Source organism: Suncus etruscus, chromosome 3 (assembly GCF_024139225.1).
Source record: "Suncus etruscus isolate mSunEtr1 chromosome 3, mSunEtr1.pri.cur, whole genome shotgun sequence".
In the NCBI taxonomy this organism is placed as follows: Eukaryota; Metazoa; Chordata; class Mammalia; order Eulipotyphla; family Soricidae; genus Suncus; species Suncus etruscus.
The window spans coordinates 21320116-21334764 of record NC_064850.1 but is presented as its reverse complement, the minus strand read 5'-3'; the positions used below and the strand labels follow the sequence as shown (position 1 = coordinate 21334764).

The window sequence follows — 14649 nt, the reverse complement described above, 5'->3', positions numbered from 1 at the left end:
CTGCACTCATCACTCTCTGTGGTGAGCTTCATCATATTGTGAGCAGGTCCTTCTGGCCTTCATCTCTGGGCATTATTACAAAATGTCTTTTATTTTTCTTAAAACCCATAGGTAAGTGAGACTATTATATGTGTGTCTCTCCTCTCCCTCTGGCTTATTTCACTCAGCATTAACAGTTTCCATGTCCATCCATGTATAGAAAAATTTCATAACTTCATCTCTCCTGAAGGTTACATAATACTCCATTGTGTATATGTGCCACAGTATAGAAAAAAAATCTATTCCAACGATTATATCTACAGATAAATTAATCATTTTTTTAAAAATCCCTCAGATTACTATAGGCTTTTTAGAAGCTCTGAGCCATCTTATCAGACCTGTTAACATTATAGTTATTCATGCCCTGGAATGCCTTCTTGTCCTTGCTTTTGACTCAACTAGAAAAATCAGAGAACCAATGACATTTGATCCACCCTGTACTTTTAAGGGATTACTGCTAGTAATCTTGGCAAGCAAAGAGATGAGCTTTCCTGTGTCATTGAAAGAAATTAGTGTGAATTGTGTTTCCCCTAGGACAGCGATCCTGTTTTGTGCAGTTGTATTGCCACAATCAGTAGATTAAAATGCCCTGCTCCCTCTGCTTCTCCCCAGGTTCCTAGATAGAACGGAAGAGCTGGCGGTAAGTGTGCCCTTTACTTTAGTTGGGGCCCTATTTAATGTAAATCAAAGCCTAAACCGAGTCTCCAAAGCAAACTGATTTGTCTGTATCATTCCCTGTGGCACTAATTAAATCCAGAAGAGAGTATCTGGGAAACCTGGAAAACGTAATCCAAATGATGTACTGTTTGGTTTCTTATATGCTCTTTGGTGTTTTGTAAGTAAATTATTTTTAAAACAAATTGAATAAAAACTGACCTGATCATGAACTGGTTTGATAGTACAATAGGTAGGGTATTTGCTTTGCACAAACTGACTCAGGCTCAATCCTCAGCACCACTCTGGGCCCTGCCAGGAGTGATACCTGAATGCTGAGCCTGGAGTAAATTCTAAGTATTGCTGGGTGTGACCCCAAAACAGAAACAAAACAAAAATTGTCCTGATCAGTTAATACTTTTTTATGTCAGTTGCTAACTATAACTCCTGATCTATAGGAGTTTCAGGGTTTGGCTTCACATACTAAAGAGAATGTTGAACGCTGACAGGGTTAAGAAACCAAATAATATGTCAAGAAGGAAGATAGATTAAGCTAGGGATGTAACACATTTCACATTTGGTTGAAGCTGAATGACTTATTGCAAGATTATAGAATGAACTGGATTAGAAAAATTAATTTTTCCCAAATATTTAATTGCAATATTAGAACTTAAATTTCTCCATGTCCTCGATGACAGGGTCATTTCTGTAGTCTTGTAGTATACCTCTGTGGCAGTGCAGATGCTCACATTCATTAGGCATGTTTAGCACTGTTGGTGATCTATTTTTGCACAGCAAAATATAAACTCTTCAGAAATCAGAAAAGGGCTTTTCAGTTATATGGTGTAAAAAGATTCTGTACTTAATATTTTAGACCAGGGAAAGTTACAAACATACTTCAGCTATTGACTGAAATGATTGCCATCTCTAGCAATTATTTTTAAAAAAGGTTTTTGTTCATATTTTTATTTCTGTGTTTTGAATCTGTAAATAACTTTCTTCGTGCCACTCTATCATAATTATTTATTTTGAGGTTCTGGGCTGTGTGCATACAAGTCAAGTGCTTTTCCACTGAGCTAGTTCTCTGGCACCCATTCGATGTTCTTTGAAAGTTTATTATTTTGCAGTTTGATCAGTGAACTTAAGTTTTGGGCAACTAATTATCACCTTAAAATCCTTATTTGGGCTGGAGAGATAGTACAACGGATAAAGTGTTTGCCTTGAACACGTCAGACCTGGGTTTGATCCCCAGCACCTTATATGGTCCCCTGGGCTTGCCTACAGTGATCTCAGAGCATAGGGCCAAAATTTGACCCCGAACACAGCTTGGTGTGACTCAAAAGTATTAAAAAAGAACAGAGAAATTTTTAATTTTCTTTGTTCTCATGTTTAAATTGAAACTGGTGCATGTTTTGGTACGCACATTTGGAGCTCTTCTGCTTTGTAATCTTTGAGCGTAATAAAGCTACTAAATTGTGGTTAGTTTACAAAATCTATGCAGGTTTTATTGGTTTTGGTTTTGTGAAGCAAGATACTTTCTAACTGAAACTTATTTAGAAAGATGTGAGAAGAGGGAAAGTGAGACATACACGCTGAATAAAAAACACAGGCTTCTCCAGAGTGGACATAGGCAAGCAAAGAAATACAGAGACTGCTCACTTAGGTAACACACATACTAAAATTGGAACAATACAGAGAAGATTAGCATGGCCCCTGTGCAAGATTGACATGCATATTCGTGAATTATTTCATATATTTAATAAAACATTTGTTCAGAAAAAGAAAGACAACGACAAGTAAGGGAGATATGTATTCAAGAGAGAACATGGGCTTAAAGAACAAGCCAAGAATTATGTAGGCTTATGTCGTAAGATATTTTCTTGAGAAATGTAGGCCAAATTAAATAATAGAAAACTGATCATAACTATTAAAGAGTGTGTTCTATAATACTGAAGAATGATCATGTGCTAGATCATTAAGATTAATCAGCAAGGGACCGGAGAGATAGCATGGAGGTAAGGCGTTTGCCTTTCATGCAGAAGGTCATTGGTTCAAATCCCGGCATTCCATATGGTCCCCCGTGCCTGCCAGGAGCGATTTCTGAGTGTGGAGCCAGGAGTAACCCCTGAGCATTGCCGAGTGTGACCCAAGACAAAAAAAAAATTAATCAGCAAGATTAGATCATCTCATAATCTCATTTTTGATATTATTTTGATTATACACACTACCAATTTTATTCTCTTGATATTTATATTCTCCGTCTGTTTTATTTCTTTTGAGAAGGACTGAGGACACACTTGATAGTGCTCAGGGGCTGCCTCGAGCAGTTCCCAGGGGGCCATAAGTGCTGGGGGTCCAACTTGGAGCTCCCACGTGCACTGCATGTGCTTCAGCCATCTGAATTATTTCACCAGTTCTAATCTATTGATTCCTTATCTCTTGAATTGTTGGAGCTTTGTTTGGTTTGGTTTTGGCTTTTGGGCCAAGCCCAATAGTACTCAGGGCTTACTTCTGGCTCAGTACTCAGGGATCACTTCCTGTGAGGCTCGGGGAACAATACGAAGTGCTGGGTGGGGGGCTGTGAACCTTGGTGGGCTGCATGCAAAGCAAGAGCCCCTCTCCTATGTGCTCTCTCTCTCCCCAGCCCTCTTAAAATGTTTTAATAATTGTATATAAAATTTTAGCTTTCCTAATCAGCATTAATTACTGCAGCAGTACAGCCTTATTAATAAAAGGTAGACTTTTAATTGCCAAATATAAAATAATAATATGAAAAAAATCAAAAGGTTGGGAGCCAGAACAATTGTACAGTGGTTAGGGCATTTGCCTTGCATGTGGCCAACTTGGGTCTGATCCCCAGCATCCCATATAGTCTCCTGAGCCTGACAGGAATGATTCTTGATTCTTGAGCTCAGAGCCAGAAGTAAATACCTGATTACTGCTGGGAGTGTCCCAAAAAATAAAAATAAAATAAAAATAAATACAATTAAGAAGTTAGGCATTTGTACTAAGGTTCCTAATGTAAAACATAAATATTTAAGTTATATATAAATCCCTTGATTGATTGATCGCTTGAACATGAACCATTTTAATAATGAACCAGAGTAACTTGCCCTATTCATATTTCTGACATTGGCCATATAGAAGGTCAAGGATGCCAAAAAATAACAGGTAGTTAGGTCTCAAGTTCTGAGGTTATGACTGAAGTAAAAGTTAGTTTTAGATAAACACTGAAGCTGAAGCTAATTTAGAATAAAGCTAATTGATCTGACCTTCAGTGAAGGTCAGTCAGCACTGTCCAGTAGAATGTTTACGGTAATGGAAATGTTCTACTGTGTTCTTAAGGTGGCAGCCACTCTCACAATTACATTGAGCACTTAAAAAGTGACTGGTGTAGGACCAGAGTGATAACACAATGGGTAGAGGGCATTTTGCCTTGCACTTGGTCAACCCTGATTGGATCCCCGACATCCCGTACAGATCCCCCTGAGCCTGCAAGGAGTAATTTCTGAGTGTAGAACCAAGAATGGCCCTTGAGTGTCACTGGTGTGGCCCATTACCAATAACAACAACAAAAAAAGTGACTGATGAGAGGCTGCGGTAATGGTTCAAAGGGCTAGAACACTTGCTTTGCAGTTGGGAGCCCCAGGTTAATGGCTGGTGCTGCACGGTACCTTGAGAACCGTTGGTTGTACGCTCCCTCCCAAACAAAAGTGATTCATGAACCAAAGGCCTGTATTTTAGATGTAATTAATTTAAGTGTAAATGTAAACAACAGTGCATTTTTAGTGACTGCCATGTTGAAGAACCATTTTGAGGTTATATGGCAGGGGTGGCGAACAAGTTTGACACAAAGAGCCAAAATTTTAAACTGTGAGAGTCAGAGAGCCACACCACACAGTGACCTGCCAAAACAGACAAACACTCACACAGAAGCATATAATTTTAATAATATATTAAACACATATTCATTTTGCCAAAGGGAAAAAATCCTTTTCACCACCCCTGTTATATGGTTTTGAATGCTGTCCCTGTTGTCTCTTCTACCCACACCTAGAAGGAATGCTGATAATGAGGAATTTCAGTAATAAGGAGAGCAAGTCTTCTTATAGATCTACCTGACCCTAAATTTATAAGGATACAGGACAGCTCACTGCCTTCCTCTTTTTTTTTTTTTCGTAGCTATCTCATTATCGAGAACATTTGAATATTCAGGACCCTGAGAAACGAAAAGAATTTCTTAAATCCTGCATTAGGTATGTATGAAGGAGAAGTGATTTTGAGTATAAATAAAGAGTGAAGAGTATAAAAGAAAATGGAATGGCTGAATAATTGAAAGGCTAACCACAGATCCTGTAAGATCTTAAAGGCTTAATAAAATCTCTCAATCTCTATGCTATTCCCTTGTATAGTTTTTTGTGTTTAAGAGAAAATTGAGAAGAATTAAGATAGCATAGAGCATTTTCTGGATTTTTTTTATTGAATTGGGTTGGGTTGAATTTTAGTTTGGGAGCCATATCTGATGGTGATCTGGGTACTAGGTGGTATTAGGGATTGATCCTATGCCTCTGGCATTCAGTTTGTGTACTTGCCCTGTGCGCGCTCTCTCTCTCTCTCTTTTCTCTCTCTCTATAAAAAGTTTTTATTTTCTGTTTCCTAAAGCCAAATTTGTGGTATTTCTTTAACTGAAGCACCTTGAGCTTCTCAGGCTTACAGTGGCAGTTGGGTTTTATTGGGTGTTTCCTGTTTAAAGAGAGAAAAGACACTAACCTCTGACCCTCTCCCAGTTTGCCATTTTCAGCAGAAGATTCTGCGCACATTGAAGACCATTACACACTCCTGGAACGCCAGATCATTATTGAGGTTGGTCTCCTCATTACTCAGTGTCCTGCTTCTGTGCCAGGGCTTGACACTGTTCATCCTCCATGCTCTGCTCCTGGCTATAACATCCTGCTTGTCCCTGGAGCCTGCCCATCCCTTCCATACATGCTGGCTCCTTCCCACCACTCCCTGCAGATACGCCTTGCCTTATGCAGCCACTGCTCCCCTGGAACTTTTTCCTCTTCACCCCCAAGTCCCATATTTCTCCAGTTGTCCTCCTCCAATTTAAACAAGCCCCATTATAGATTTCAGGCTTCCCTGTGCTGTTATGCTCAGCATCCTGCCTCCCTCCCCTTTGGCTTCATTTATCTGATTGTAAATTCTAGGGCTATTGAGTCTCCCTCTGCTCACCTGCAGACATTGATCTTTTTCTCTCTCCTGGATTCACTCCAACATAGGCGAATGATCGACATCTTGAAGCTGCAGGACAAACTGAGATCTTCAGAAAGCACCCTCGAAAGGCTTCAATCCTCTACATGCCCCTCGTGACGACACTCTTCTACTCCTGCTTTTACCATTACACAGAGGCCGAGGTACAGCCACAATGTGAAATAAAGACCCCATACTCACACTCACACTGCACTAAAGGAACATAGCTAGAAGCCAGTATTTTGCAGTATTTTGATATGTTCTGTTAACAATAAGTGCATTTAGTTCTTGGCAACCTACCTGGCAGCTCTCCAGGCCCACAGCAGGGGTAAGCCAAGGTGTGTAGGATAGGGAGTACATTCTTCCTCACCAGTGCTGGTGCCATTGAATTTAAAGGGTCTTCATTACTATTGGATTGGCACACTGTAGAGAAGAGTGTGGCAGGATATTAAATAACTGCAAGTAATATCATTTTATTTTATTTTATTTTTAAACTTTATTGATTGATTATTTGGTTTTTGGACCATACCCAGCAGTGCTCAGGGGTCACTCCTGGCTCTGCACTCAGAAATCGCCCCTGGCAAGACAGGGACCTATGGGATGCCGGGAATCTAACCCGGTCCTTCCTGGATTGGCTACATCTAAGACAAACATCCTACTGCTGTGCTATCTCTCCAGCCCCCATTTTATTTTATTTTTGTTTAGGGCCCCCACTCAGTGATTTTCAGGTCTTCTGGTTCTGTGCTTAGGGGCCATTCCTTTGGAATCTGGGGACCATATGTAATTCTAGGGATCAAACCTGGGCCAGTTGATACAAGGCCAAACTTGCCTGCTAAACTAGCAGTCTGGCCCCTGTAAAGATATTTGAGTTTTTGGGCTGGAATAATAGCACAGTGGTAAGGAGTTTGCCTTGCACACTGCCGACCCAGAATGGTCTGGGTTCAATCCCTGACATCCCATAAAGTGCCCATATCCAGGAGTGATTTCTGAGCAGAGAGCCAGGAGTAACCCCTGAGCACTACTGGGTGTGGCCAAAAAAAAAATGTTTGAGTTTTATGATCATAAGGATCAAAAGTCTGTGATAAAGTGGAAACCATATATTTTTAATTCAGTTTCATTGATCTGGATTGTGATTATCCCATTAGACTCACTGGAGTTTTGTTTGTTTTTGTTCATTATATTATGGCAGAGTGGAACATATCTTGGTAGTGGGAAAGAAAATGGGAGGTAGAGAATGATAATAACTCTGAAATTACTTCTTCACTTTCCGTGTAGGGGACTTTTAGCAGTCCAATCAGTCTGAAGAAGACTTTTAAGGTACGTACAAACTGGTCCTTGCTCTGATAAAAGTGTCAGCGGGACTTCTCCTTGGGGCAGGGGTAGCTGTATAGTCCTGCACACTGAGCCCCTTGACAGTCCAGGTTAGTGGTAGAGGAATAGGTTGGCAGGAAGGCAAAGGGTTTACCCAAATGGCCTGCAAAGTGCTGGGGAGGTAAGGGGATATGAAAGGTGGGAGAAATTTCTGGATTGTAAGGGAAAGAATTGGCAGCACAATATATGTCACCTGTCTTTCACAGAATTCTCATTACCTCTCCTAATGGAATTCTGCCCCTACTTAATTTCCCCTCTTTCTGCTTTCTAGATCCCAGACAAACAGTATGTGCTGACCGCCCTGGCTGCTCGCGCCAAGCTGCGAGCCTGGCACGATGTGGATGCCCTCTTTACCACAAAGGTGGGTGCCCTGGAACTGATTCATGCTGCCAGTGCCTGAAAATAGACCTTATTATCTGGTGCTCATGACAATCTCAGTCTCAAGTGTTTTGGTGTTGGTAGGTTATTTTTTTTTCAGTCTATTTTTTTTGGGGGGGGGGGAGTGTAATACCCTCCCTAATGAGCTAACTCATGGTACATGGCCAAGGATCATGCTTGATGGGGCTCTGGGGACCATACAGTGTCATGGGATCAAATCCAGGTCAGCTATGTGCCAGGCAAGTACTCTACACACTGTACTATCTCTCCAGCCATTCTCAGTCTCAAGTTCTACAGTTTCTTTTTTGTTGTTGTTGTTTTTGTTTTGGAGCTATACCTGGTGGGATTCAGGGGTTTCTTCTGGCTCTATGCTCAAAAATTGCTCCTAGCAGGCTCAGGGAACCATATGGGGTGGTTCGTCCCAGATCAGCTGCATGCAAGGCAAACACCCTATCGCTGTGCTATCTACTCTGGCCCCTTTTCTCCCTTTTTTTGGTTTTTGGGCACACATTGCCTTGTGATGCTCAAGGCTTACCTGGCTCTGTGCTCAGGGATCACTCCTGATGAGGCTCAGGGACCACATATGGTGCTGGAGAGTGAACCCAGTTGTTTGCATGCAAGGCAAGTACCTCATTATACTCTCTCTAGTCCCTGCTCAGATGAATTCATGATACGGATTGTTAAGTCCTGGTTATTTTGTTTAGCTATATTTAGATGTTATTTTTTGTATTATTGTCTATTGATCTAATAACTTCTTTTATGCCTCTGACCTCCATACACACTCTCCATTCCTTGACTTGTGACTCTTATAAGCTCTCAGATTCCTTGGCTTTTCTGAAAAACTCCTCTCTCTTCACTTCTTTCACCATATCCTATCCACATCCTTGTCTCCTTGCACCTGACTCTGAAGTCAGACCCAAGTGTACTAAGTGTTACTTAGCAGCTGCTGATGCCCATTTTTTCTTTCCAGAACTGGCTGGGCCACACCAAGAAGAGAGCACCCATTGGCTTCCACAGGGTGGTGGAAATCTTGCACAAGAACAGTGCCCCGATCCAGGTAATGATTCTTGGTTTTTGTTTTGTTTTGTTTTGTTTTGGAGTCACACCCGGCAACGCTCAGGAGTTACTCCTGGCTCTATGCTCAGAAATCGCTCCTGGCACGCTCAGGGGACCATATGGGATGCCGAGATTCGAACCACCATCCTCTGCATGCAAGGCAAACGCTTTACCTCCATGCTCTCTCTCCAGCCCCAGGTAATGATTATTAAAAAGAAGTGGCTACAGGACCTTAGAGCAACCTGATTACTCAGTGATTGGAGACCTGGCCTGTTCTAGTCTCAGCCAAAGGCACTCTCATACCTGTATTAGACTGGAGGTAGAGAAGATCCCGTAGAGAAGTTGTCTGCTGCCCTTTAGGACCAACAATTTAGCCCTATTATCACTGAGGTTTAGCTCATGGAAGGCCCTGACACATTCATCAGGTAATACCAAAGGAAACCTCACTAGAGAGGGCCCCAAGGAACAGCAAGCATAACACTGAGTCAGATTTAGAGTTAGAGTAAGCCTGCTATTGGCATGAGTTGCTCACTGTAGGATACACAAGATTGTGCACTTCCATTCTCTACTGGGAGCTTAGAGGTAGGCAGAGTCCTATTCACCCTGGGGTGATGATGGAAATTGTTGATAACATGCACAGTATACAAACCCTGCATACTTCAGGATTTTCTCCATTTTATTACTTGTTTGTTTTGGAGCCACACCTGGCAGTGTACTCCTGGCACTGCACTTAGAGATCAGTCCTTGCAGGAATTTTTCAGAAACTCAGGGGGGGGGGGGGGGAACCATATGGGGAGCTGGGGATTAAACCTAGGTTGACCTCATGCAAGGTGAGCACCCTCCCTGCTATGCTTGTTCTCCAACCCCATCGCCCATCTTTTAGATCACTTATTATAGGAGTTTGAGAAGCATTAATCAAAAGTAACTCTTCCCACAGATCTTACAGGAGTATGTCAATCTGGTAGAAGATGTGGACACAAAGTTGAACTTAGCTACCAAGTTCAAATGCCATGATGTCGTCATTGAAGTGAGTTCCCAAGAAATATGAATCAAAAGTTAGACCTGTAGAGGAGTATTGGAAACCCAGAATCAGACCAACAGTGTAAAATGGGGCCTGATTCTTTCCCCTGCATCCTGAGATTCCTGTCAGTTTTGAATGACAGGACAAAATGGTCTGGCAAGAATTCATTTGGACCAGCATTCCTGTATTATTTTCCTTCCCTTCTGGCTGGTTTCATTGGGTTATTATGTATTTGCTGCATAAAACTCAGACCTGACTCAAGACAGCCAAGCTGTGTTGACTTCTCTCCCACACGGAGTGACAGTCACACTATGGCCTCCCAGTCTCTCCCTGAACCTTGACTCAATGTGGGAATGGCAATGAAGGAAAAAGCCTGTGATTGGGCTAAAGTGGTCGTATCGTTTGTTTCTTTGGTGCCCAGACCTACCGGGACCTGAAGGATCGACAGCAGTTACTAGCGTACAGGACTAAGGTGGACAAAGGTTCTGCCGAGGAGGAGAAGATCGATGCCATTCTCAGCAGCTCAGTGAGTAGCCTCAGACTTCACTGAACATCAGCCATTGTCTGTCCCCCAGACCAGAGCCCAATTGCAGTCAGCTGAACACAGTGGAACAAAAGTGGCCTGTAGGCCTAAAGGCCAAAGCTCTGCTTTGAACAAAATCACTCCAAGATGTGATGACATAAGGATAGTCTAGCAGTGATGGCTAACCTTTTTGAGCCCGAGTGCCCAAACTGCCGCACAAAACCAAAGAATTTCCTCAAAAGTACCAGCACACCAATTAAACTTTAATAACAAGATTGTAGTATCTAGGGGCTGGCGAGGTGGCGCTAGAGGTAAGGTGTCTGCCTTATAAGCGCTAGCCAAGGAAGGACCACGGTTCAATCTCCCAGTGTCCCATATGGTCCCCCCAAGCCAGGGGCAGTTTCTGAGCGCTTAGCCAGGAGTAACCCCTGAGCATCAAACGGGTGTGGCCCGAAAAACTAAAAAAAAAAAAAAAAAAAAAAAAGATTGTAGTATCTAAAAACTATGCGGCATGCACCGCATGTCTTAATTGCAGACCTTCCCGCGTACCAGCTACAAGGCCTTCACGTGCCACCGCTGACATTTGTGCCATAGGTTTGCCATAGTGGGTCTAGGCTCGAGGCTCAGATTTAGACATTATTGTTGTTGCTGTTATAGTTATTTCTGCTGCTACTGCTGTCATCAGACCTAGCAGTGCTTTGATAATCACTCCTGGCCATTGCAGGGGACCAAGCCTGGGCTTCACATATGAAGCCTGTAGTTCAGACTTTTTGTTTTGGTTTTTGGGTCACACCCGGCAGCGCTCAGGGGTCACTCCTGGCTCCATGCTCAGAAAGTGCTCCTGGCACCATATGAGATGCCGGGATTCGAACCACCGTCCTTCTGCATACAAGGCAAGCGCCTTACCTCCATGCTATCTCTCCGGTCCCTGTACTCCAGTCCTTTAAGCTGACTTCCTGGCCCTTGGGTTGAGCCTTAACTATAAAGTTCAGTTAAGGCAAATAACTGTTAAACTGAACACGCAGAAAGGACTAACATGTGGAAGTAGGTAAATAATATTACTGATTCAGAGCATCTAGATGGAGTATTTGCTCAGGAGTGAATATTACGACCTGTTAGGGTATAAGTGAGCAGAATAGGTTTTAGCAAGTTGTGGGGCTGGTGGGGAGGGTTTATTCATCCTTCTTAGCATGGAACTTAGGGGTCTTTTTGCTAATATGAGCTTTAGTTCCTGATATTTTGGAGTTCGACCCTGGGATCATCTAAAGCTGCTGAATCTTAGTCTGACAAAGCAGAATCTATGGCCCTAATTCAGCCTTGTGGGGTACAGGATAGAGGGTCAGTTTATCTCCAAATAAATGGGCTCACCCAACCAGCCACTTCATTCTTCTTCACTTTGTGAGTCATATTCTACCCCCACCCCACACATACCTCTTGATGGGGATCAGTAAAATTCATTCATTGTGCTTTCCACAGCAAATTCGATGGAAGAACTAAGTGGCATTAGCTACCCTGAACCTGCCTCGTCTCTTGCTTTCCTGCCTGTGAAAGAAAGTGGAGTGAATTCTGTGGGAGAACACATCACATCTCTGGGGACCGTCATCTAGGCAGTGGCTGCTATGTTCAGTGCACAGACAGCTTCAGACCGATCTTCACTTCCACTTTCAAGGCCATCTCCAAAGATGGAAAGTTTTGACTCATGAGAAACTTCTCTCCACCAGGTGCTCACATGAAGGTGGGAGTGATTTCTAGATTGGGCCCATATTGGGCAAGAGCTTTCTTGGTCTGAGTTGAGAGGCCGACTCCTGGAAGTCTCCTGGACTCAGAAGGGCCAGCGTCTAAGGTCGACCACTCCATTCCTCTCAGTTAATGATGACCCTGGACCATGTGTTGGCAGCTGGCAGTTCTGCTCTAAAGGAACTCGAAACAGAACAAACATGTTACCTCAGGAAAGGTGGCAGTGTTGCCAGGACCTGCAGGAGGTGCCCTTACACCAGACTACACGGAACCCTCCATGATAGAGAGTGCCCAGATGTTGCTTTTCTTCTGCCAGTGCCCCTCTGTTGCCCTAGTCTAGCCCTATCCCAAAATTTCTGGTTCCTGTTTCCTCCACACTGCCGTCGCCTGTGAGAGAGGATAAAACACTACCACCCCATCCCTGTCCTCTGCTTCTCCCATCTCAGAGCTATAACCTTACATGGAGCTCAGATTCAGCAGTGCTAGAGAATTCACCCTGTATGCCCAAACCCCCATTTCAGAAAAAAGCTTCCAGAAGTTTCACCAGGGCTAAACATAGCAGCATTTCTGAGTATTAAGATCTTAAGATGCTGACATTAGTTTCACATTTGTTTTCAAGAAGCTGCTCTGTAATGCTAGGTCTCTGCCCCATGCCAGTATTAGCCTCTCTTCTCTGTGGCTGGGTTTCTCTAATATGCCTAGACTACTAATAAAGCTTTTTCTTCCTTGGTGCCTTCTCTTTTCCTGTTGGTGACCCTGTGTAGAATAGTGAAATAACTGGCCTGAGTTTGGGGACCACTGTTGCCTATTAACATTTGCCAGGTTACAGGGCAAGAGTGCACAGCGCTCTTCCACTGACACAGTGCCATGCAAGGTGAGACTTTTTTTCATCTGGACTCATCATCATCTGAATCTGTTCTAGAAAGCGCTGAAGCTCTGGGAGCTGGAGGGCCTCTAGGCTCCTATGAGTGTAGAATGGTAAATGGTGGGCAGACACCTGTTGCTGGTCTCAGGCAGTACAGTTAGTTCTCAAGGGGAGCTTATTTTGCTCTCACTACCACCCCTAGGACATGTACCAGTGACTAGAGATGATGGGCAGCAGTGGATGATGCTCCTGCATCTTGTGGACAAGTGGAGACTGCAACTCTACAACCTCCCACAACAAAGAAAGTGCCAGCCCCCCAATGTCAGGAATGCCAACACTGAACCAACCTGCTGTAAGGGCATGTGACTCCTGGATTTCCCTCCCACTTGGTAACCCCCCTTTGCTCTTTCAAGTAACCCCATCTGGTTCCTTTCCTGACCCTTTTTGCTGTTAAAGGTAAAATTTTACTTTGCTGATGGGACCGGAACGGTGGCACAAGTGGTAAGGTGTCTGCCTTGCATGCACTAGCATAGGATGGTCCGCAGTTCGATCCCCCAGCATCCCATATGGTCCCCAAGCCAGGAGTGATTTCGGAGCGCATAGCCAGGAGTAACCCCTGAGCATCACCGAGTGTGGCCCAAAATCAAAACAAAACAAAAAAATTTACTTTGCTGAATCATATTAAGGTATTGACTGATCTTTGTCAGAGCTCATTGAGAGAAGCAAATTGTGGGATTCAGGCACTTGACTTTACTTAAGGATGGCAGTTGGTTAAACATCTCTAGAAGTTTCTCATTGTGTCTGGTGGAAGATTTGCCTGTGTGGTGCAAACAGTAGGGAATAGGAGATGGGCATAAAGTGAAGCAGCACAAGGACCAGTGAGAGCAGCCTGGAACCCACATCAATTCTGTCTCAACCTCTGATATTCGTGTCCTGTGGGGAGTACCTAGGAAGAGGTGTATCTACTATTCAATCAACTGCTGCTCATATTAAGGGTTGCCAGCAGCCAGCTTTGTAAGCATGAACTTTAGCTGCTGTTCCATTTCCACCTTCCAGATGTTCCTCTGTGATCCTTCCTTAGCACAATCACACAGAAAGGAATTGGGGAAAATGTTTAACCTAGCCAACTTGACCTATTATAAAGCCACAAACACCAGATCCATATTTCTGAGAATATACATAAAGGACAGGCCTAGAATCCTTAGTCAGATTTGTTAACCTGTGTTGGTTTGTTTTGTTTTGTTTTGTTTTTTTAGTATTCAGATATTTTTTATTAGTAATTTTTATTTTGACCAAAGTGGATTACAAATCATTCACAGTAGTATTTTAGGTACATAGTAACATTGAATCAGGGGCATTCCCACCACCAATGTTGTCCTCCCTCCACCCCTGTTCCCAGCATATGTTTTAATCATGCTGCTGAGGTGTGGGTTTGAGTTCCTCTCTTCAGGGCAGGAAATACCACTTGCAACATTGGATGGCCTGCCCACCACCTTTCTCCAAGCTTCCACTTTCTCCTATCCCTCCCCCACCATCTATTAAACCCCTTCTACCCTTGCTTCTACCTTCACCCCTCTTTCTGCCAACAAAACCTGTCTCATTGTCAGTGGTCATTGCCTTTTCTTATTTGGATCAATTCTTCTACTTTAATTTCTTTTTTGTTGTTGTTTTTTGTTTGTTTGTTTTTTGGGCCACACCCGGCAGTGCTCAGGGATTACTCCTGGCTATCTGCACAGAAATAGCCCCTGGCAGGCA

At 43.2% G+C, this 14649-nt stretch overlaps 1 protein-coding gene and 1 non-coding gene across 3 annotated transcripts in view; both read left to right on the top strand.

Moving 5' to 3' along the window:
* Positions 1-12759, top strand: part of VIPAS39 (VPS33B interacting protein, apical-basolateral polarity regulator, spe-39 homolog) — a 38768-nt gene extending 26009 nt beyond the window's left edge. The window contains exons 12-22 of one of the 2 annotated variants that reach the window (XR_007493836.1): positions 652-679; positions 4876-4949; positions 5481-5556; positions 5973-6107; positions 7219-7260; positions 7586-7675; positions 8663-8749; positions 9686-9775; positions 10191-10295; positions 11769-11851; positions 12014-12028. Coding sequence is in view for 1 of the 2 variants with exons in the window: in XM_049770401.1 (XP_049626358.1) it covers positions 652-679; positions 4876-4949; positions 5481-5556; positions 5973-6107; positions 7219-7260; positions 7586-7675; positions 8663-8749; positions 9686-9775; positions 10191-10295; positions 11769-11789 (748 nt within the window). In the remaining variant the exon portion in view is untranslated. Of the gene's footprint in view, positions 1-651; positions 680-4875; positions 4950-5480; positions 5557-5972; positions 6108-7218; positions 7261-7585; positions 7676-8662; positions 8750-9685; positions 9776-10190; positions 10296-11768 lie in introns of both variants that reach the window. The other variant, XM_049770401.1, reaches the window with a different exon arrangement.
* Positions 2345-2451, top strand: LOC126004752 (U6 spliceosomal RNA). The gene has a single exon (XR_007494011.1). It is a non-coding gene; the product is annotated as a U6 spliceosomal RNA (small nuclear RNA).
* Positions 12760-14649: the final 1890 nt, after the last annotated feature.